Source organism: Leptonychotes weddellii, chromosome 11, assembly GCF_054177405.1.
Source record: "Leptonychotes weddellii isolate Sample4059 chromosome 11, ASM5417740v2, whole genome shotgun sequence".
Classification (NCBI taxonomy): domain Eukaryota; kingdom Metazoa; phylum Chordata; class Mammalia; order Carnivora; family Phocidae; genus Leptonychotes; species Leptonychotes weddellii.
In genome coordinates this window covers 72,969,280-72,991,753 of record NC_138379.1, presented here as the reverse complement: position 1 = coordinate 72,991,753, position 22,474 = coordinate 72,969,280, and the positions used below count along the sequence as shown (strand labels likewise).

At 41.0% G+C, this 22,474-nt stretch overlaps 1 protein-coding gene across 3 annotated transcripts in view; it reads right to left on the bottom strand.

The window, feature by feature from the left end:
* The window catches only part of PRDM10 (PR/SET domain 10), an 89,784-nt gene that overhangs the window by 21,185 nt on the left and 46,125 nt on the right, over positions 1–22,474 (bottom strand). For all 3 annotated transcript variants that reach the window (XR_014138846.1, XM_081799092.1, XM_081799093.1), the window contains 6 exons: positions 17,393–17,465; positions 15,261–15,378; positions 11,575–11,704; positions 10,605–10,847; positions 5,193–5,540; positions 3,368–3,523 (listed from right to left, as the gene is read on the bottom strand). Coding sequence is in view for 2 of the 3 variants with exons in the window: in XM_081799092.1 (XP_081655218.1) it covers positions 3,368–3,523; positions 5,193–5,540; positions 10,605–10,847; positions 11,575–11,704; positions 15,261–15,378; positions 17,393–17,465 (1,068 nt within the window). In the remaining variant the exon portion in view is untranslated. The remainder of the gene's footprint in view (positions 1–3,367; positions 3,524–5,192; positions 5,541–10,604; positions 10,848–11,574; positions 11,705–15,260; positions 15,379–17,392; positions 17,466–22,474) is intronic.

The window sequence follows — 22,474 nt, the reverse complement described above, 5'->3', positions numbered from 1 at the left end:
GGGGACGATCCTGAAAACAGGAGACTCCACAGCTGGCTCCTGCTATTCTCTTTCATTTTGTTTATGGCAATCTTTATAATTGTGGGAATATTTCTGGGGTTTCATGATAAAGTGACTACTCATCTTAGTTACGCCTATCTAAGCAATCATAATGAAACTAATTCCACGAAGAATTAGTTTCTATAGAACAAAATAACAAAACGGTCATGCTCTGTCTAGCACCTTTCTCTTTGCGTACTGTTTTTTAGTTTTAGCAAAAGCCAATAAGCAGAAATCAATAAAGGTCATGTTAATCATTACAAAGGAAAAATGAAAGAAGGCTATAGCTGTAATCCAGAAAATGATCTAAGATTTGGAAAAACAAAAATATCCTAACATATAAATAAAGTTCCTCTGAGGCTGTCAGGAGGAGATGCTTGCAACCTGATCCTGTGTCTGTGTCTCCTCATTCGCCGACGCCGTCCTTTCCTACGAGAGACCCACACCGGCTGGAGCTGGACTCCGGCACTTTACCCCTCTCCCCCTCCTCCTCCCGTCCCTTTCTCTAGCAGGCTAACTCTTCCCCACCCTTTAGGGAATTCAAGTGTCACCTATACCCCAAATCAGAGTGAATCCTGCTCGTGGCATTTTTTTTCTCTATTACAGTAGCAGTAATAACTTTTTTGAAGTTTTACTTACTTAAGTAATCTCTACACCCAACATGGGTCTCAAGCTCATGACCCTGAGATCAAGAGTCACATGTTCTTCTGACTGAGCCAGCCAGGCGCCCCAGGAGCAGTAATAATTTTTAATGCACATGTCAAATTTCCTCTTTAAACTGAGAGCTCCTGAAAGTCAAAAGGTCCTACCTTTTGAAGCTTGTAGTAGGACAGTTACAATTCAGTAGAAGTGCTACAACAGGGTCACAAGTAAAGGGTCCTATGGGAATACATAGGAGAAGCACTTAATCCAGTGCGGGGGGAGGGGGGTGGGCATCAAGAAATGCCTCTGTACAAAGTGACATCAGCCAGGTGGAATGATGAGAGAGTCTGAAAGTGTATTTCAAGTGGGGGGTTGTGAAGGAGAACAGATGAAAAGCCCCCAGGAGAGACAGCATGCCACACTGCAGTAAACCACATAGCTCAGTGGAGCAGAGTACAAAGGGGAAGGCGGAACTGCAGAGGTAATTGGGAGCCAGGTTCTGCTTTTTGTTTTTTGGTTTTTTAAGATTTTATTTATTTATTTGACAGAGAGAGAGGCAGCGAAAGAGGGAACACAAGCAGGGGGAGTGCGAGAGGGAGAAGCAGGCTTCCTGCGGAGCAGGGAGCCCGACGTGGGGCTCAATCCCAGGACCCTGGGATCATGACCTGAGCTGAAGGCAGACGCTTAACAACTGAGCCATGCAGGCGGCCCCCAGGTTCTGTTTTTAACTAGAGTTTGGGTGACACACAATATTACATTAGTTTCAGGTGTACAACATAGTGAGTTGACAACTCTCTACATTCTGTTACGGAAGCCAGATTTTGTGGTGGCTTTTTTTTTTAATTAAGTAAGCTTTGTGCCCAACGTGGGGTTTGAACTCACGACCCTGAGATCAAGAGTTGCATGCTCTACTGACTGAACCGGCCAGGTGCCCCTTGGGGTGACTTTTAAGTGATAAGCACTTTGGATTCTATCTAAGAGGCTATTAAAATTAAAGGCCCATGACATCAAATTTGTTCTCTAGAAAAATAACTCACTATAGTCTGAAATGTGAAGTGCAGATACGTTGTGCTTTTGTACTGCATCACCTTGGCTAAGGGGAACTAACTGTATTTACATGGATCCCGTTCCTAGTGTGGTTCTCAGTCTTCGCGAAGAGAGGCTCGCGCCAGACTGGAAGACAGGAATGAAGCAGTGGCCATGATGCTCTGTGGGCCAGGGGCAGGGGTGCCGGGATAGCCCCGCTCACCCTCGCTGGCTCCCACTCAGCCGCCAGTTCTCTTGCCGAGGGCAGGAGCCACAGGCAACTGGGCATCCACCGCCACAGGCAGCAACATTCCTCCGTGGTCAGCGCCGGCTCTCTTTCATGAGCCCGCTGGAGGTGCCTGGGTTCCCAGGTTCCCAGGGAAGTTACCGTAGTCCACTCGGACCAGGGCTGCAGAAGGGTGCATTAGTGGCTTCTCTCGGATCCTCCAACCTCTCCTGCCAGACCCTTGCTTCTCTATCTTCTTCTACGATGATGTTCTTATTCCTGTAAGAAACTCCCTTACTGCATAACTCCAGTGGGTTTGCGTCCCTGATTGAACCCTGTCCTAATACATCTGGTGAGAGTGAAAGAGAAAATGAAAGGAGCAAGGTTTTTCACATGCCTGGTGCTCAAATGGTATCAGGCACAAAAGAGGTAATAAAAAAAATATCAAAAGGTAGGATGGATGGATGGCTAACCGGTTAACATCATAAGACAGGGATCCTTTTGGATATATTGTTGGTGTTGTTTTTTAATTAAGAAACAAAAAAGAACCTAGGCTTATTTAGAGCTTTCACATTAGAGTTCTCTGCAAAGGTCTAAACTGTGCTACTGTATATTGAAAGCCAGCAGGATTATATTCCACAACACATCCAGTTAAAGTTTGAAAATTACTTCCTATATCTCTTTATCATCTCCACATTCTATACAATGCATCTTTTTAAAATTAGTTTTTCCCTCCAGCATCTGAGTCTTTCCCAGTTTCTATGACAGCATAACCTACAATCACACTCACTAGTGTTTCTTTATTGAATGTGAGTCATCTGATTTCCCAATGAAGTATATATTTATTAGTTTCATATTTCCTTGTTTAACTCTTATCCCTGAGTCTCCTGTGGGGTTTTCCCCTTGCTTCTTCTAAATTCCAGGCAGGCTACTGATACTTACGAAGTCTTATTTTAATCCTTGGGAGTCATGACCATTCCCCAAAGTTGCCTAAGCTGTTCGGTGTTCCACAGATTTCCACAGATCTCCCTCCTTCCTTAGATGACAGTCCTGAGACTTTCAGGGCTCAATTACCAGGCTCTGATATGTAATAAGTGCTCAATAAAAATCTCTCGATTTGGTAAGTAAATGTATTGTTCTCTTAGGAATTCCTCAACAGCAATTTAGTTCCACGTATTGTACATCTGGATTCTCTTAAGGAGATGTGTTATTACTCTATTCGGCAATTTGAATTAATTATTTGGGGATATTAAGGTGAGCTTTTTCCTTCATTTTATCATAATAACTAAGTCAAACACAAGACATAAAATGCATCTCAAGTTCAGCTCTTTGTAAGTAGGTGATTAACGGATGAAATGAACAGGCATTTATCCTTAGCCCGACATAATTTCGGTGGCCGCGAGAACAACGTTAGGCCGTTCACTGCTTCTGTACCTTAAATTGCTTCCCGCACGTGGAACACAGGAAATCTTTGCGGTCTGAATGTCGGAGCATGTGAAGACGCAGTTTGTCAGGACGGCAGAAGGCCTTGTCGCACTCTGTACACTGGTAGATCTTTTCTGAGTGGAAGCTTCGCACGTGTTTTTTCACCTGGCAGTTGAAGACACCAACAAGTCAGAGGACTCGGGCACCCAAAGGAAATGGTGGCTTATCAACACTAGAGGGAGCCAAACGCATTCCCATGGATTTTCATCAACCTGGCGGTGTAATCCAATCAAATGTGACTGATGATTGGCCTCCATCACACACAGTACCCCTGTCACAAAGAAACAGAACAAGTAGCCAGAAAGCCTTATAAATCTTAACCTCCCACATAATTTGAAGAAGAGGAAGAAAGAGTGCTTGCTCAAAGCCCTGATCACATGAGACCCATTTTTCTTTCTCTCTCTCTCTCCTTTTTTAAGATTAAGCAGAGTTCCTCTGGATTTAAATAAATCTTGGTAAAAACTATCCACAGAAAGACAAAAAAAATAATTCTTTCTCACTTTTTTCTGCCTCCAACATGTATAGAAGCAATTTAGCCCCTTTTAGTAATTGGTCCTTTTACATCTTTCCATTAAATCAGGTTCTGAAAGGGACGCCTGGGTGGCTCAGTGGGTTAAGCAACTACCGTCAGCTCAGGTCATGATCCCAGGGTTCTGGGATCAAGCCCCAGATCGTGCTCCCTGCTCAGAGGGGAGTCTGCTTCTCCCTCTCCTGCTCCCCCTGCTTGTGCGCGCGCTCTCTCTCTCTCTCTCTGTCAAATAAATAAATAAATAAAATCTTTAAATAAATAAATCAGGTTCTGAAGAATAAAGACATGAATTAGATGATATAAAATACATTACCCATTTATGAGAACGATACAATACCAGCATCATTTCTCCTTAAACTTATTCACTATACTTCTGGATAATTTAAATAAAGGAATATGGCCTCTGAATTCTCTTAGCTGTAAATACCCAATGAAGGAGAGCTGTGATGAGAGCTAAGTAATGAGTCGTAGAGAACTATTCCTATACGACATTTTGCTTCATTGTTTTTGAGTCTCTTTTGCCTTTAGATTCTGCCATAAGCCACTTTTCTAATTGTTTGTGTGAAGTGATAAAATTACCAAGACTCCCCATACTAGCAGAACTATGATCTCCTTTTGTCTGGGTAATTTTCTTTTTAAAGAGAAAATATTTTTACTAGATATTTATATTTAATTATTCATTGACTAGCACAGAACTAGCATATCATCACTTGAAGTTCAAATGAAATCATGAATATTCTGGAATTTATCCTCACCTATTTTGCTCCAGAATATAGTCCAAGGAAGGAGGTCAGTGCTTGATACAAAAGTATATTATATACCAACTCTCTGTTTCCTTCCAAAATGCATGACCTTAGTAAAGCAAGACAGGATACCACAGTAGCAGAGAGAAAATGTTTCCAGGCCAGGAAATGGGAGCATGTCTTCTATAGGCTCTCTATATTTTATGAGTAGAGGGTACTGGCAAAGATTAAGAAACACTTTGTAAAAATGACAATCAGATCTGGGTATTTGTTACTTGTAATAAAACTTAAATGTTTCAATGCCAATGTCTGATTTGGACAATTAAGGGTTATGATAATCTTTATCAAAACAGCTTGATTGAAGAAATACCATTCTCAACTGTAACGTTGTTTCAAGGACGGGATGAAAATGCAGGTGATAGGCAGTCTCAACTTTCCAAACATCGAAGTTTCTTTTACCAAAGAAGAAAAGCATACGGGAGTCTCAGGAATAGACACTCACCTGGATAAAATCTGGGAATCGTTTCTTACAAGTTGGGCACGTGAAGCAGCCATCATTGATATGAATGGCCACGTGATCCTTCAACAAATCAAGGCGGTCAAAGGATTCCGGGCAAAAAATGCAAGAATAAGTCTTCTGGTCTGAATGGAGTTTCATGTGGCTCTCCAAGGACGCACTGCTGATGAAGCCCTTGTTACAGAGATCACAGGTCAGCGGGCAGTTCCCCTCCCGCCCATGGAAGCGCAAATGTTGGTCCAGTTTGTCCTTTTCACGGAAGGCCTTCCCACATTGCAAACACTTAAAAGGCCGGAAGGACTTCCGAATAAACAGATGCTGAAGAGCTGCATTCTGAAAGACACACACAAATACAATTATTTAGCGAGGAGGTCAAGTGGGTAAGCAGCTCGCACATTTATAGAGAAAGAGGATGATCTCTGCAATCAGACTTTCCATAGAAATTAAACTCTGGGACACACAGTTGAAAGAAGATTTTCCTGGTGAAGACATTAAAAATGAAGCCATCCCCAAAGAAGTTCACCCTGAAAAGACAAACCTTTTTTATGTCTTACAATATTTATGGATGTATGGGTTGTTTTTTTTTTTTTTCAAGAATTAAGTAAGTACAGCCCAAATAGTACTCCCAATAAAGGATTTGTATAATAAAACAAATCCCAGAGTTGAGTAGAAAAATTGGAGATTTAGAAGAAGTGACGTGTGATAAGTCACACATGCATGAATGAAGTTGGAGCAAGTCAGCCAAATGTTACTCGCTGAAGTTCTTGAGAAAAAGAATTCAAAGCTTGATTAAAATGTTAAGGAAAAAAAAAAAGATATAAAAAGAACTGAAGAGTAGTACTTGCCAGGGGCTGGGAAAGGAGGCAATGGATACAAGGTTTCCTTGAGGATGATGAAAATGTTCTGGAATTATAGTGGTGATGGTTGCACAACGTGGAGAATATACTAAACACCACTATAGAAGGGTGAATTTTATAGTCCATGAATTATATCTCAATTTAAGAAAAAGAACTTGAAAGAGAAATGAAGGATACAGATTTATATGAACATGTTCATTCATGAGGTAAGATATATGAGCACACATTATAAATGGAATATGTATATTTGACCACTTCCTACTTAGAAAATGCAGAAGACAAGTTCTTGGTGTAGCTAGTTAGTTCCACTGGTTAAAAGGCCATGCTAACAAAGTTAAGCTTATCGCTTTGTTCCCTGTCTAGACTAGTCAATTTTCCTCTTTTTTTTTTTTGCAGTCACAGATTGCACTTCTAATGCTGATTAGCCATCTTGTAAATTCATGCAATTGTTATAGGGAATCCAAGTGAGAGAATATGGATATTCAGTACAAATTCATCACTACCGCTGGAAAAACAACTCATGCTCTACAGAGAGCAGATAACAGAATCATCTTTCACACAGGGAATACAGCATCGATGTTTTAGTTATACTATAATGAAGACTCATTCATAGGTTCTTCGAAATACCAGAGGGAAAGCTCTAGAGAGCTATGAGAGGGGGGAAAAAATCCCTCAAAAAATATATCTGTGAATAGGTGAGCTTGTGTGACTAAGGGACTAGTAACTGAAGGATTAATGGAGACCTTAATGCATTATTGGTACAATGAACCATGCTTAACCCCAACTTCTAAACTAAATTTAATGTGAAAAAATCATTCAGAAAAAAGCAAAATAATAATTTTTTCTTTAGTGAAAATTCTGAACACAGTTACTATATGACTGAAAACTTCCTCCTCAGGGTCTCTAATGGGGCCGGGAGAGATATTTTACCTACTCATTTATCTTAAGGAGATATTTAGAAATTCTGTTGTCTTCCCCAGTTGACTGAGGCACGAACGCATTATATCTTATCCTCCTTTGTATCTAGAGTGCTTAAAATACAGCTTAGCTCATAGGAAGTGTTCAATAAAAACTCCAGAATTAATGAAATGTATTTCATATGAAAAACAAAAAGAATTCTTTCAAAGTCTCTTTTATAGCACCTGCAGAGATCTGTAATAGCTGACCATTCTCACATCAGTCACAGAGCTTTCTGGCACTTTATTATACTGTTCAGCAGTTACCCAATCTTTTTACTCTATCCGAACAAATATTTATTTTACAAAAAAGCTCTCACTATTCTGGCTACTTTCAAAACTTAATGGAAATATTGCAAATAAACAAATAATATCCTGAGATTCAGACATTCAAGATTTAGAGTGCTTTCAACATGTAAGAATCATTTCCTTTATCCAGTTCAATAAGGTTTCCAAGGGCAGACACAATGTACAGTTGATCTTGGTCCCACTGGGGATTCCACTCCTCTTCGGGTGCCAAATCTAGAACTCGGTTTTGTTTTGGACTATTATGCTAATAAGTCTTCTGTCATTTCTGATTAGTTTGAGTGTCCTCAGACACTTGATCGCTGACCAGCCACTGGGCTCCACATTCTTAGTTCTGTCCACAAACCTTGTTCTTGTTGTCTTTCTAATTCCCATGGAGCCCTGAAGATCATATTTCTCTGATTTGGTGATCCTCATGTAATCCACACAGTACAAGGTAGTGAAAGTGCTGAAATTTTCCCACCCCTTGACCCACTTGCAGGCCACTTCTACTCTAAGGTATCCTCTGTAGCTCAGAGCTATGCTGGCAACACATTTCTAGAAGAAACCATGAAAAGTGGGAGAAGTAGCACAGATGGATCCATTATGGATCTTCTGATCCCTGAGTTGCCATCAGCCAGGCACACCATACTATACGGTCCATAAGGTACTCTAGGGTGCCAAAATGCTACGGTTGCTAAAATCTGTGATGGGGGATTCAACTCACACTGAAATGAATTCTAAGACAACAGATTCTTTGCAAACAAAGACCTATAATGTTTCTAAAGTTTGATATTAATAGCTAAGGGAAATTAATTCTTGATCACTTTTCATACTATTTTGATCTTGACACCAAAAGGAAATCAATCCTGTTTGTTTGTTGGCTTTTTTTTTAACTTTTCTCTGCCTGTTTTCTACCTGGCTTTCAAAGCCTTTAGCTGGCTAGCCCTACCAACGTATCTCACTCTCCACTGTCCTTCAACGGGCACCCCACGCTAGGGTCAAGCTCCGATGTGCACTGTCCCAAAACCATTCCAAGCACATGCCTATGTGCTGGCCTTTGATCCTATGGCCGACAGCCCCGGAAATAGCCTACCTTCTTCCTGTCTCTCTCCCAGACCACTTAAGGCTCGCTTCATCCACGAACTATTCCCTGACTCCTTCTCATCTTTCTTTGGCCTTTCTCACTTCCCAGTTCCTATAGCAATTATAGGCTACACTTTCAAATTTAGCCCTTGACTATAAGACCCATTACATGAGTACTATCTCCCAAATTAGACTGTAAGCTCCTAGAGAACAGGACTCACGTGAAAACTGCATTGTGTCCATAGCCTGGGGCTGAGTATATAGTCAGATCTCACTACCATCCCGTAAGTCATCCAAATTGTTGTAGAACTGGATGGGATCCTGGAGATCACTTAGTCCTACCCTTCGTTTGGGGTAGGAGGAATCTGCTACCCACAATTTATTTATCAGTCTATCTGAAAATAGATGGTTATGCATTAACTAGTTTGTATTTACTGTAGATCCCACCAGGATTTAGTAGGTACAGGTCGCAAAGAACATCAGGTCAGGCAAACACTTCAATAATGTTCTGTTGTGTGGAACACAGGAAACGAACCTACCTGCAGCTCCAGCTGAGCAGGCAGCATTAGAGGAGAGAAAAATAGTTACATTACCAATTGGGTTGGAAGACTTCCCTTCAGTTGGTCATTACCAATCTGGATAGAAAAGATGGAAAAATACATAGCCCTAATTTTTAGAATGTGTGAGAGGAAAAAACACAAGAGCTCAACTAAGACTGACCTCCAAAAGCCAAGTGCACGTGGCTTTTGCTTTGACACAAGGAACCTTGTACCCAAACGAGTCACCCAATGCGCTGAAGGATACGAACACAGAGCTACACTAGGCTTGTACAACCACAACTTCACTACATGTGTGGGCTTTCATTTGGGGTTGTTTTTGTTTTTCCTGCAAAAAAATTAAATCTCGTAAGCATTTCTCTGGACTTAGTGAAAAATCAGAATGGCCAAAGCAGAAAAGACAGTCATGGAGCAAGAGTAAAATGCAGATTGGGAAATAATGTAGAATGATGGATTAGGAAGGTATTAACTCATAGTTGTTTGCCTTTCTGGTCTATATTCATGTATGTTTCCATAGCCTTTTGAAAGAATATACATGGAGCCAAAAGTATTATATGTTTCCATCACAGGACCCTTATAAAGGCTACTTAGCCTCAGAGTGCTGACAACCTTTCAATGTTATTATACAGTTATAAATGTTTAAATGCATTTTTACAGGAAGGCATGGACTCGACTATTTTCCAAGGTCCCTTCTAGCCTATAGGCAAATAAGAAGACCAAGAGAAATATAAGCTACACGTAGGCAAATGAGAAGACCAAAAGAAACATAAGCTAAAACAATCACCTCTCTAGAAACTGTAAAGCCTGGAAAGTTTTACAAAAAAATCTCTTTCTAGCCACACATAAAGTACAATAAAAGTATATACCACTGCCATAGACAGTGGTGTAAGTAATGGTTTTCTGGATGTAAATCGGTCAGCACATGCGCTTATCCCACAAAACCCTGTTGTTCTCCACATGCATACCCTCCAGGAACTAACTCAGACTCCCATGCTATCTGTGAGGTAAGAGGAACACACATCTGACCTAGAGGCCACGGAGGCCGTGTGGCCGCATGGTCTAGAGTCCGGACACAGGCCACAGAAGTGAAACACTGACCAACTCCCAAGCCTGGTGCTTAACTTCAAGCTGTCCCGGGTGTGTAAACTGTACCTACCACAGCAACGTGGACACGGGTCCCTTTGCGTTGATTAGTAATGACATTTGCCAGTCTCCCCTTGGAAACTGTAGACAACCAAATTCATTTACCCGAAATTGATCTGAGAGCCATCATTAGGCATGGATTAGAGTGGCTTCGGTGTAAATAATTATTATAATTAAACACACTTACTTCCCCATTTCCAATCTGTGAGGTTAGGGATCCAGAAAGCTATCCTACTTGAACTATACTAGTCCAGAAGCTGCCAAAAGCCAGGCTTCTGTGTCATTACTAAATTGATGGAATCTAGGACCAGCCATTCCAGCCTGTCACAGGACACAAAGACACTGAGAAGTAGATAATACATTATTCCTAGATAAGGGGATGAGTGTGTGGTAGGCTAGTTGCACGATTTCAAAGCAGATGGTGAGTAAGTTGGGAAAACATGGCACCTAGAAAGCCAGTCGACTGGAGAAAGGGCAGCACCTCGTGAGGGAGGAGCTCTGCTTCCCACTTACTCGGATACGCTTGGCTCTGCGCATGTCATCGGCCGTCAGGGTGCTCTGGGTAGGCAGCGCGCTCTCCTCGTGCTGGGGCTGCAGGTGTAGGCTATGAGTTTCTGGCTCGTGTTCCAGAGAAGGCTGGGTTTCCTGTGGCAGCTGAGGGATGGGGAGAGTGGGCTGTTCTGGTTGATCCAGCCCATTCAGAGTAGGTGGCTCAGCCTCATCGAACTGCTCCTTGGTGGAAAAATGTAGCAAGTCCTGAAATTGCAATAACCAGGAATTATTTCCCCAGCTAGATAGAGACTCGCGCTAGAGAGTGTCAGCTAAGATTTAGAATTGCTGCTTATTTTTTAAATCTCTAGATTTAAAAAAATATTCTCCTTCTGGGAAAACTATCCAAGATTAGATAAGTATCCACAGGATGTAAAACTGGGAGATATTCCAGATCACTTCATGAGGAGAAGACCGACAGGAGAACTCTTCTGGAATAAGATCATTTTAACTGTTTAAACTGATTAAACAGCATCCCCCAACAATATCTTTGAACAATTTCAACTCCTTTTTTTGGTGGCTGGTGGGGGGGGAGGGAGAGGGAGAGACAGAATCTTAAGCAGGCTCCACATCCAGCACAGAACCCAACATGGGGCTCAATCTCATGACCCTGAGAGATCACGACCTGAGCTGAGATCGTGACCTAAACCAAAATCAAGAGTCAGACACTTAACTGACTGAGCCACCCAGGCACCCCCAATTTCAAATCTTGAGGGCAGCAAAGTTGGGTTTTTGTTGTAACATTCAAGAATACGTTCTGTTTTTTTTGAAAACGTATTCTTCTTGCCTTCCCCCAGTCATCTTTAATTAACAAGCAGCCAAGTGCGGACATGGCAGGACCATCAGCCTCCAGGAGGCATTTGTACTGAAGCCTGGTAATAGTTACAAGTCTCCGGAGCAGGCATCTAACAAGGAGTTCTTCCTCCCCCAGTACCTGTGTCCCGTCGTCACATTTGTCCCCATTTTCGCTGGCTATTTCCAAGCGGATAAATTTTGGAGGGCGTCCTGGCCGTCGACCAGGGCCAAATCGCCTCTTGCCTCGTCCCCTTCCTCTGCCTCTTGTTCTGGGGACAAAAGATTAGGTTATAAATATTCATGCTTACACAGTACTCCCTAACAAATATTTTCCCTCATTGGTGCTGATGAGCCCCAAATCTTGATTTCCTCTCATTCTATTACTTTTTCTGATTCTTTTTTCTACTAGGAACAATCATTTTGATAATATGCATTTTCTTTTTTTAAAAGATTTTTTTTAAAGATTTTTTTGTTTATTTTAGAGAGAGAGCGTAAGCATGCATAAGTGGGGTGAGGGGCAGGGAGAGGGACAAGCAGACTCTAGGTGCTGAGTGCAGGGTCCAATGTAGGTCTCAATCCTACCACCCGAGATCAAGAGTAGGCTGCTTAACTGACTGAGCCACCCAGACGCCCTGATAATATACACTTTCTAAATATCTCATCCTTGCCATCTATATAGCCCAGAGATGTCTTAAATTGAGCTATTAAAAACTCAGAGCACTGGGCACCTGGGTGGCTCAGTTGTTAAGCGTCTGCCTTCGGCTCAGGTCATGATCCCAGGGTCCTGGGATCGAGCCCCGCATCGGGTTCCCTGCTCAGTGGGAAGCCTGCTTCTCCTTCTCCCACTCCCCCTGCTTGTGTTCCCTTTCTCACTGTCTCTTTCTCTGTCAAATAAATAAACAAAATCTTAAAAAAAAAAAAAAAAACCTCAGAGCACTGACACCATTTTGTTACTGAAAATTCTGTAAGCACAAACATATCTCTGAAATGATGTGAGAAATGCAGACAGGACAGAACATGCTAAGCCTTAAGCATGTTCCTAGAGACAAGATTCCATTCTTTCCCTCTTTTCCCCTTGCTTCACTTCCTATTCCTTCCAAGAAATGCAACTAGATTCAAAAGAACTTTCTTGTTTTGCTATAAGCTTTTGGCAGGTCAAAACAAATTTCTAACTCAATTGTTCCATAACATACCTAGTAAACACCAAGTAAATTTTATCTTATTTAATAGATTTCTAGCATATAAAAATTCCTCAGTAAAGGAATTCAGAAAGCATATCATTAAAATCTCTTTTAGAAGATGAATGTGAGGGCGCCTGTGTGGCTCAGATGGTTAAGCGTCTGCCTTCGGCTCAGGTCATGTTCTCAGGGTCTTCGGATCAAGTCCCGCATGGGGCTCCCTGCTCTTTGGGAGCCTGCTTCTCCCTCTGCCTCTCTCTCTCTCTCTCTCTGTCTCTCATGAATAAATAAATAAATAAATAAATAAATAAATAAAAAGAAGATGAATGTGAGAGGATTAAGAGTACACTTACTTGAACACTGAGTAATATATGGAACTGCTGAATCTCTATATTGTACACCTGAAACTTAATATAACACTGGATATTAACTATACTGGAATTAGAAGAGAAGAGAAAAAAGATGTGTGTGAGAGATAATGTATAAAATCGATCAGATCATGTTTTATTCCTCCACTTATCTATTTAGCAACTTAATAAAAATTATATGTTGTTCCAGAATTTTTAAGACTCTTTATTATAGAAAATTCTGAACCTAGGTAAATGTAGAACCCAATGTACATAATGAACCCAATGTACCCATTACCTGATTTCAATACTTAGCTACTCATGGCTAATTTTACTCCACCATACACCACCCCCCTGCTGTTTCCCACACACACATACACATTAGATTATCCCAGACCATCATTTCATCTGCAAATATTTCCACAAATATGTCTCTACAATATAAGGACTCTTTTTTATATATTCCATATATATATGGAACATATAAATACATATATATATATATGGATATGCATATACCACAATACCATTATGCTCAGTATTATTAAATCTAGTCAAAGGTCAAATTTTCCTAATTGTCTCAAATTTCTTTTTAATAGCCAGCCAACAAATATTTTTATATACCATGTGTCACGCACGTCCCATGCTAGGCAATAAAGACAAGTCATATGTGACAGTTCTTGCCCTCAGAAGTCTAGCAGAGGCAGCAAACACACAAACCAAAAAACATCACAATATAGAAAGTGCTATAATAGAGCCATGAACAGAGTTCTAGAGACACCTGACAGGGAGTGATTTAACTCTCACTGTGCCCTCCACCCACCTCAGACATTTACTCCTATGGTCATATCCTAGACCTCGTTATCCTCGATAAGTATAGAGCCACCCACCTTACCCCAATTCCATGCAGCGCCCACTCTCATGCTATCTCTAGCTTTCTAGCTCACACCCTCAAATACCTGGACTCAACAATCCCTGCATCTCACTACCACCTCCCCTCTAGTCCTTCTGTCACCTGTTTGCAGTCCTACATCCTCTTGATGTTTTCTCTCCCTTCGTCCATGCATAAACTCCAAAGTCACCCCTGTAATCACTCCCTCGTATATGCTCTTGATGGCCATCCCCACTGCTGTTCCATCACTCCCGCTGTGTTGGCGAAACCACCACCCTGGGCAATCCCATTCCCGAGCTGCTCGGCAAGGGCATCACTGCAGCAGATGAAGCTGGACAATGACATACATCCATGCTAATGGTCTCCCTCTAACGTCATGACCATGAACCTCAAGTGAGCTCTTAACAGTATGATCGCAGGCAGTCATCCTGTACTTCCCTAGAACACGGATCTTCCCACTTTACTAAACGCCGTGTCATACCATCTCCTCTCTTTTCGAGTCTGGTAAAAGATGGCAACCCTACATCCGTCCCATTGGTGCCACACCATTCCAAAGTACTCTCCTTCTTCACCTGAACTGTTAAAATAGCTTCCAACTGGACTCCCTGTCTTTGCTCTTCATTCAATGAAAGCAAAAGTGACATTTTAATGTTCACCCAGCATGACATTTCAACAAATAATTCACATCACAGATACTCCCTGATCCAAACCCTTTAAAGACTTCTTATTACACTTAGAATAAAATCCAAATTTCTTACCATTACCCATAAGGCCTACCTGATCTGGTCCCCCCTCCGCAAAAAAAAAAGGATTCTCTCTTATCTATCTTTTTTGTACAATGGAACGAAACCTACAATTTAGTTTGATGAAGGAATCCTACTTCTGAAAAAAGTTTGCAAATCAGAGATGCAGAGTGTATGCTATCTCAAGAATTCCCGTCCCAGGGGCGCCTGGGTGGCTCAGTTGGTTAAGCGACTGCCTTCGGCTCAGGTCATGATCCTGGAGTCCAGGGATCGAGTCCCGCATCGGGCTCCCTGCTCGGCAGGGAGTCTGCTTCTCCCTCATGACCCTCCTCCCTCTCGTGCTCTCTGTCTCTCATTCTCTCTCTCTCAAATAAATAAATAAAATCTTTAAAAAAAAAAAAAAGAAAGAATTCCCGTCCCAGAATCTCTTAGAGGAGGCTTAATTAAGGGGGAAGGATCTCCTATTGCTGGGTACTCTGATTATGCTGGAAAAGAAATCAATAGTAGATGAGGATGGGGGCAGGCAAAGGGAAATGACAGATTAGAAATTTCCCTCTGCAGCCCACCTGATTACCTGTCTACACACAGAAACACTCGTTAGCTTACTGACAACATGGAAATGAATCTGGACCTTTAACAATTAAGTTTGTGAAACCTTCTGATACCTGCTAAACACATCAAGTTTTTCATCATGGGAATTGAGATGCTGTTGCAACTGCTCCGAGCTTATAAATCGGCGGTTACATTCATAGCAGGGCCAATTCTTCTCTTGCTCACGAAGAACTGCAGTCACAGGAGAGAAATCATAATGGCTGATGATTAATGGACAGCAATAAAACTCAAATGCCCAATATCCCCACCATTCTCATCTCACGTAGCCTGGTGCTCACAAACATAGTGTCTGCTATTTGCATTACTGTTTTGTTAGAAAATCAAAGGCTACACTTTGACAAGAGTAGTTTCTAGGATCTTATTTTCTTCTATATTCATGTAAGATATCAAAGGACCAAACTCTGTCACAGGACCGTTTCCCATCTCCCCAACAGACACACACACACAGCCTCACCACACTGGAAAGACAGGAAGTGCTACAATGGAAATCTGTATCCAGATAACTTAGTGATTCTGATCCAGGGTTCATAAGCTGAAGGCCTCGTTTATCACACACACACAAAAAAACCCTTAAAAGTCAATGCCCAATATAATTACTTTAACAAAATGTTAAAGTATCTACTAAAGTTGACTATTGGCACATCCAATTCCAGCAATGCCACTCCTGAATGCGCACCAACAAAAATACTCATGCATGTTCACTAAAAGAAAGCCATGTATACGAATGTTCACAGTGGCACTCTTCAATATAGTCCCAAACTAGAAACAACCCTGTTGTATAATAAAGAATTTGGCTGGCTTTTGTCCCTGGTTCCTGGCAAACAACCTCTAAGTCTTTGGAATATCCCACATAACAGGAGTGTCGTTGTTATTCGTGGTAGTCTTTGACCATATGTGAGTTTCTCCTAATATGACCCAAGATGGGGGCTGCCTGGGCCAGAAAGTCAAACCATCTGATTACAGGGTTGGAGCTTTAAGCCAGGTGGTATCAGCCAGGGAGAAAGAGCTGCAGAGTAAGTTCAATCATGCAGCCAGTGATTCTATCAACCATGCCTCTGTCATGATGCCTCAATAAAACCTCTGGACACTGAAGCTCAGGTGTGCTTCCTGGGTTGGTAACCATACATCAATGTGCCACAGAGGTGACATGGGACATGGAAGCTTCATATTTGGGACCCACACAAACCTTGCCCTAAGCACCTTTTCATCTGGCTGGTCCTGATATGTATCCTTTATAATAAAACTGTAATCATAAGTATAGCACTTTTCTGAGTTCTGTGAGTCATTCTAGAAAATCAAGCCTAAGGAGGTTCTAGCTCCCTAAATTGTAGTTAGTTGGTCAGAAATGCAGGTGGCATGGGAACGCCAGAGCTTGTAGCTGGTATCTGAAGGGAAGAGTCTTGTGAAAGACTCGGCCCTTAATCTGCACAATGTGACCTAACCCAGGTAAGTGTCAGAGTTGCACTGTACAACCCAGATTTTCATCTACAGTGAAACAGATGCATTAATTATGGTATAGCCATACACTAGACTACCAAATAGCAATGAGGATGAACACATTACAATAATACACAACAATATGGATAAATCTCACAAACATGTCGAGCAAAAGATTCCCAGAACATACATAATTCTAATTATATGAAGTTTGATAATGAGCATATTATATCCATGGTATTAGAAGTCAGGATATTAGTTACACCTGAGAGTGAAGAAGGCACAAGGGACTTCCAGAGTACTGGCCACATTCTGTTTCTTGATCTGGGTACAGGTTACACAGGTGTGTTCACTTTGTGAAAATTCACTGGACTGTAGACTTACAATTTTTCCACTTTGTATGTAAATTATACTTCAGTAATATTTATATTAAAAACAAAGTCAATGCCTGCCTTGCTAATGTCCTCAGAGATGATTAAATCTAGATAGAGATCGTCCTCAGGTCTAGGTTCTAATTTAGTATTTGGAGGTTTTCATTATATTAAATACTATTTTCCAGACACCCATGAAAGAAATGTAAATATGTCACTGTCATTCAATCCTAGGATTAGACAAGGATGTGTAGCTGAAAAAAAAAAACTACTAGATTCTTAAATATATTGAGATAGGAAAATTGGAGGTTGCATAATGATGTAATATATACAATTTAGAATTCATACAGAAAATAGAAAATAGAAAGTCCAACCACCTTTCCTTTCTTCCTCAGAGATGTCATGAATTTTCTGGTTCACAAACTCAGCATAGGATGCAGCGTACCACACCTGCAAGAACCAAGTACATCATGAAGAACTAAAGGACATCACCAGATGTTCTTTGCATGCTTACATTCTTTCTCCTGCTTACACAAAACAATTCAGGCTTTCCCACAACCCATGAAAAACAAACAAACAACAACAATAAAAAATCGCACTGTGAGCCGATCTCTTTAACACCAGATGGTCAGTCAGGAAGTGCATTTGCCAAGACACACTCACTGTGTGTTTTCTTTTTCCTTTTTAAAAAAAATTGTTTTTGTTATTAGAACAACTTCATAAGAGATAATATTAATAGTCTCTTCATCAAAATAAAACATACCTCTTCTGGTTGTTTTATCTGTATGTAAACATGGGTTTTTACACAGCTGGAATCATTGTGACTTCCACCAAACAGCTCTTGCTGGGATCCCCGAGGATGATTTCAAATGCGACCGCGCCCTCCTGAGTCTCTTCCTCCCTCCTACCCCGCTGGCTACTTCTGCTCGGTCTCCTCGTCTGGCTTTCCTTCTTCTCCCTCTTCCTCTCTAAGCTTCCTCAAAGCTTAATCCAAGTCTAGGGCCTTCTTATTTTTCCCTAAAGTGATCCCATCCATTTCCAACCAATTCTAAATTAATATCTCCATCCCAGGCTCTCCCTTTCTATTCCCTCTACATACATTCTACTGCCTACCTGGTATTTGGCATGTTTCATAAACAGTTCAAACTTGGCATGTCCAGAGTTGAATTCTAGATGCTTCCCTATTGCACCCCCGCCCCTGCCCATCTTCCTCATCTCAATAAATATCCTGCCTTTCACCCAGCTGCTCTCACTTGACACCTAAAAGTTATCTCAGATTTCTCAGTGTTCTTCTGTCATCCTTCAGCAAGAGCTGTGAACTGCTCGGATGTTCTTCATCTCTGCTTCTCCCACCAAGATCCATGCCCAGATGGGCTCCTGCCTGGATGGTCTTCTAGTGAGCTTCCCCTTTTCCATTCTTGCTCCTGCCAACCCATTCTTCACACAAGAGCAGAGAGGCTGTCTTAAAACGCAATCAGATTTCATCCTTCTCATGCTTAAACAGCTTCTCACTCATAAAAAACCTGCAATGCTCGATGATGGGCTCCAAAGGGCGCTATGATCTATTCCAGCTCTTATCACTCTCCCTTACCACCTTTCAACAAGAGAGTCTGCTTGCAGCTCCTCAAACAAGCCAAGGTCTTTCCCACCCCAACCTTTGTCCTTGCTGGCCTACCATCGGGAGTGTTGGGTTCTTCCCCTTTGCCTCCATGAATCCTTCTACAGTGCTGGTCCCTCCCTTCCCGTTCCATAGTCCCCAGCCTCATTAGTGTCTCCTCAGCAAAGCCTTCCCTCTCCAGCATTTGTAAACTGGTCCCTTTCCTGCTACCTGCTCTTTTTGCACCATTTGTTTCCTTCATAGCATTTAACCACTATTTGTTATTACAGTTGACCCTTGAACAACAGGGGTTTGAACTGCAGGGGTCCGCTTACACACAGATTTTTTTTTAGTACAGTACCATAAACGCACTTTCTCTTCCTTATGATTGTCTTAATAACATTTTCCTTATTCTGGTTTACTTTATTGTAAGAATACAGTATATAATACATACAACATACGAAATCTGTGTTAATCAACTGTTTATGTTATTGGTAAGGTTTCCAATTAGTGGTAGGCTATTAACAGTTAAATTTTTAAGAGTCAAAAGTTACATGTAGATTTTCAACTGCCCGAGGGGTCGGTGCCCCTAATCTCTGTTTTGTTCAAGCGTCAACTATATTTGCTTACTTACATCCTTCCGCCCACTTCCCCTCTAGAGTACAAGCTCCCTGAACACAGACACCAGTCTATCTTTTCCTAGTGTCTGAAACACAGTAGGAGTTCAATATGTTCATCGCTAAATGAATTAATCATGTATAATTGTTATGGAACACTATTTTAACTATAAGGAAATATTTATATGGAGACTCCATTTTTAAGTGTGGAATAATATTCTATGCCAGAGTCTATGTTCTGTAATTTACTTGACCATGACCTATAGTTGGATTTTGAGATAGTTTATCATTTTGCTGTTATAAATTCTACCCTAGTCCATCAACTTCAAAATGTATATTTTTCATATTTTAGCATCTCAAAAACCACCTCCACGGCATTCTGCAATCACTCTTGTGATGTGGCTTTCTTTTACTTGCTGCTCATTGCTCCTGCACAAACCCAGCCAAGCTCTTTGCACTGTTCTCATCTCATTCAGTTATCTGTCGCTCTGGCACTCCATGACGTGTTAACACTTGACGAGCAACGCAAAAGAAGGCCAAAAAAAAAAAAAGCCATTTCCTCAGAATTAAAAAAAAAAAAAATATATATATATATATGGATACAAGGCTGGTGTGATCACCTTGTAGGACCTCTGTTAATACATCAAACATCAAATTGTCAGGAAACTTCCTACTGACTTAATCAAAAGTCACTTAACTTCCAAAGACATGTGTTTCAATTGAGAAAAAAGACACATATGGGTTCAGTCAGTGGGAAAACACAGGGTCAAAACTTGTACAGAAACACCATCCGTCATTTGGAAAAATACCCCAGAGGCAACAGTGGATCACTTATTTTAAAAATAATACAGCGTCATCAATACCTTGATGGCACAGAAGACGAGAGATGTACAAAACACAAATGACAAAGTAAAACAGTGATTCAGTTTAAAAAAAAAAGTTAGACTGTACACAAGGCAGTTTATATGTCAGTCAATTTATTTTGCTTATATGTGCCTTTTTAAGTATGCAGAAATGTGATAGGATTTCAAAATTATCTCTAAATAAGTCTAACACAGCTCCTGCAGTTAGCAGAAAACTACTCTTTTTGGTGATAAAAATAAGCACTATAACCTTAGCCTAAATAGCAGCATATTTTTTCTTAATGGTGTATAAAATAATGGTTCATCTTAAAGTCACTGGTGTTTGAATTGGCGAAACACAGCATTACAAAATTAGAATGTATCTAGCTTTATCTTTGTTTATAATTATTTCCTCAGACTAATTTTCAAGGATTAGGTTTATTCAGCCAAGAACACTTTTACTATACACTGCCAGAAATATTCTATAAAATACTGCAATTCTGTGACAAATGTCCCTATATTTTAAACCCTCACATTCACTGTACTGCATCCATTTATTTTTGGTAATTTAAATTAACAAAAACAGTAACTCATAGTTGTTTAAGGGTTTTAAAATTATTAACATTGGAAAAAATTTTGACCTTTACTATTGATTTCTCCTCCAAATAAAGTCTATTCCCAGTATTCATGTGTCCATGAGGATACCAGAGGGGTTAGAGGTTATTTTCTCTCAGTTTTTATTCTTGTTTTCTTTTTAAAGATTTATTTACTTATTTGAAGGAGGTAGGGGCAGAGGGAGAGTGAGAGAGAGAATCTCAAGCAGCTCCCCACCGAGCGCAGAGCCAGACATGAGGCTTGATCCCACAACCCCTAGATTACAACCTGAGCCAAAGTCAGACACCCAACCCAACCATCTCAGTTTTTATTCTTTTTTTTTTTTTAAGATTTTATTTATTTATTTGAGAGACAGAGAGAGCAAGCGGGGGGGTGGGGAGCAGAGGGAGGGAGACAAGCAGACCCCGTGCTGAGCACAGAGCCTGACATGGGGCTTGATCTCAGGACCCAGAGATCATGATCCGAGCTGAAATCAAGAGTCAGAGGCTCAACTGACTGAGTCACCCAGGTGCCCCTCAGTTTTTATTTTTATTTTTATTTTTTTAATTAATTTTTTTTTAAAGATTGTATTTATTATTTGACAGAGAGAAAGACAGCGAGAGAGGGAACACAAGAAGGGGGAGTGGGAGAGGGAGAAGCAGGCTTCCCGCCGAGCATGGAGCCCGGTGCAGGGCTTGATCCCAGGACCCTGGGATCATGACCTGAGCTAAGGCAGCCACTTAACCGACTGAGCCACCCAGGCGCCCCTCAGTTTTTATTTTTAAACCTTTTAACATGTATTACAAAGATTTCTCCCACTCTGTTGTTTCCTTTTCATCTAGTGTTTTGGTTGTTCATTACACTAAACTATTCTATTCTTATTTGTTTCTGCCTGTCTTTACCTCTACAGTTCTATCTACTCCTTAGGAGAGAACATAATCTCCCCTCCACAGCCAAGAAGTATTCACTTGGATATCAAGAATTTATTGGGATAGATGATGTGAGATATGAATCTCCTTCTACAAAGACACAGGTTTTGTATAGCTTTTGAACAAAGTCTAGGTCTTTGTTCTCCCCCAAAGAGGTATCTATTTGTCACTGTTACCACATTGCAGCATTGTGCGATTCAGTGTTCATGTACTGATAAAATCATTTCTCATCTCTTTTTCATCTAATCAGGAATTTTCCCTTAGAATTACAACAGAATTCTGGGCGCCTGAGTGGCTCAGTTGGTTAAGCGACTGCCTTCGGCTCAGGTCATGATCCTGGAGTCCCGGGATCGAGTCCCGCATCGGGCTCCCTGCTCAGCGGGGGGTCTGCTTCTCCCTCTGACCCTCCCCCCTCTCATGCTCTCTCTATCTCATTCTCTCTCTCAAATAAATAAATAAAATCTTAAAAAAAAAAAAAAGAATTACAACAGAATTTTAATTTTGTCATCAAAAGTTAATATTTAGGGGTGCCTGGGTGGCTCAGATGGTTAAGCGTCTGCCTTCGGCTTAGGTCATGATCCCAGGGTCCTGGGATCGAGCCCCGCATCGGGCTCCCTGCTCTGCAGGAAGCCTGCTTCTCCCTCCTCCACTCCCCCTGCTTGTGTTCCCTCTCTCGCTGTGTCTCTCTCTGTCATATTAAAAAAAAAAAAAAAAAAGTTAATATTTAGAAAAATTCCTACAGAGTTATCTCCAAAGAACATATTTCTAAAATCAGAAGTCAGTGCATAGAATTCTTAGGGTAAAATGAGGCATTCAGGTAAAGGAATCTAACTGGTCCATCTAAATTCCATTTTATAAGATCTCCTGTTTCCAACTAATT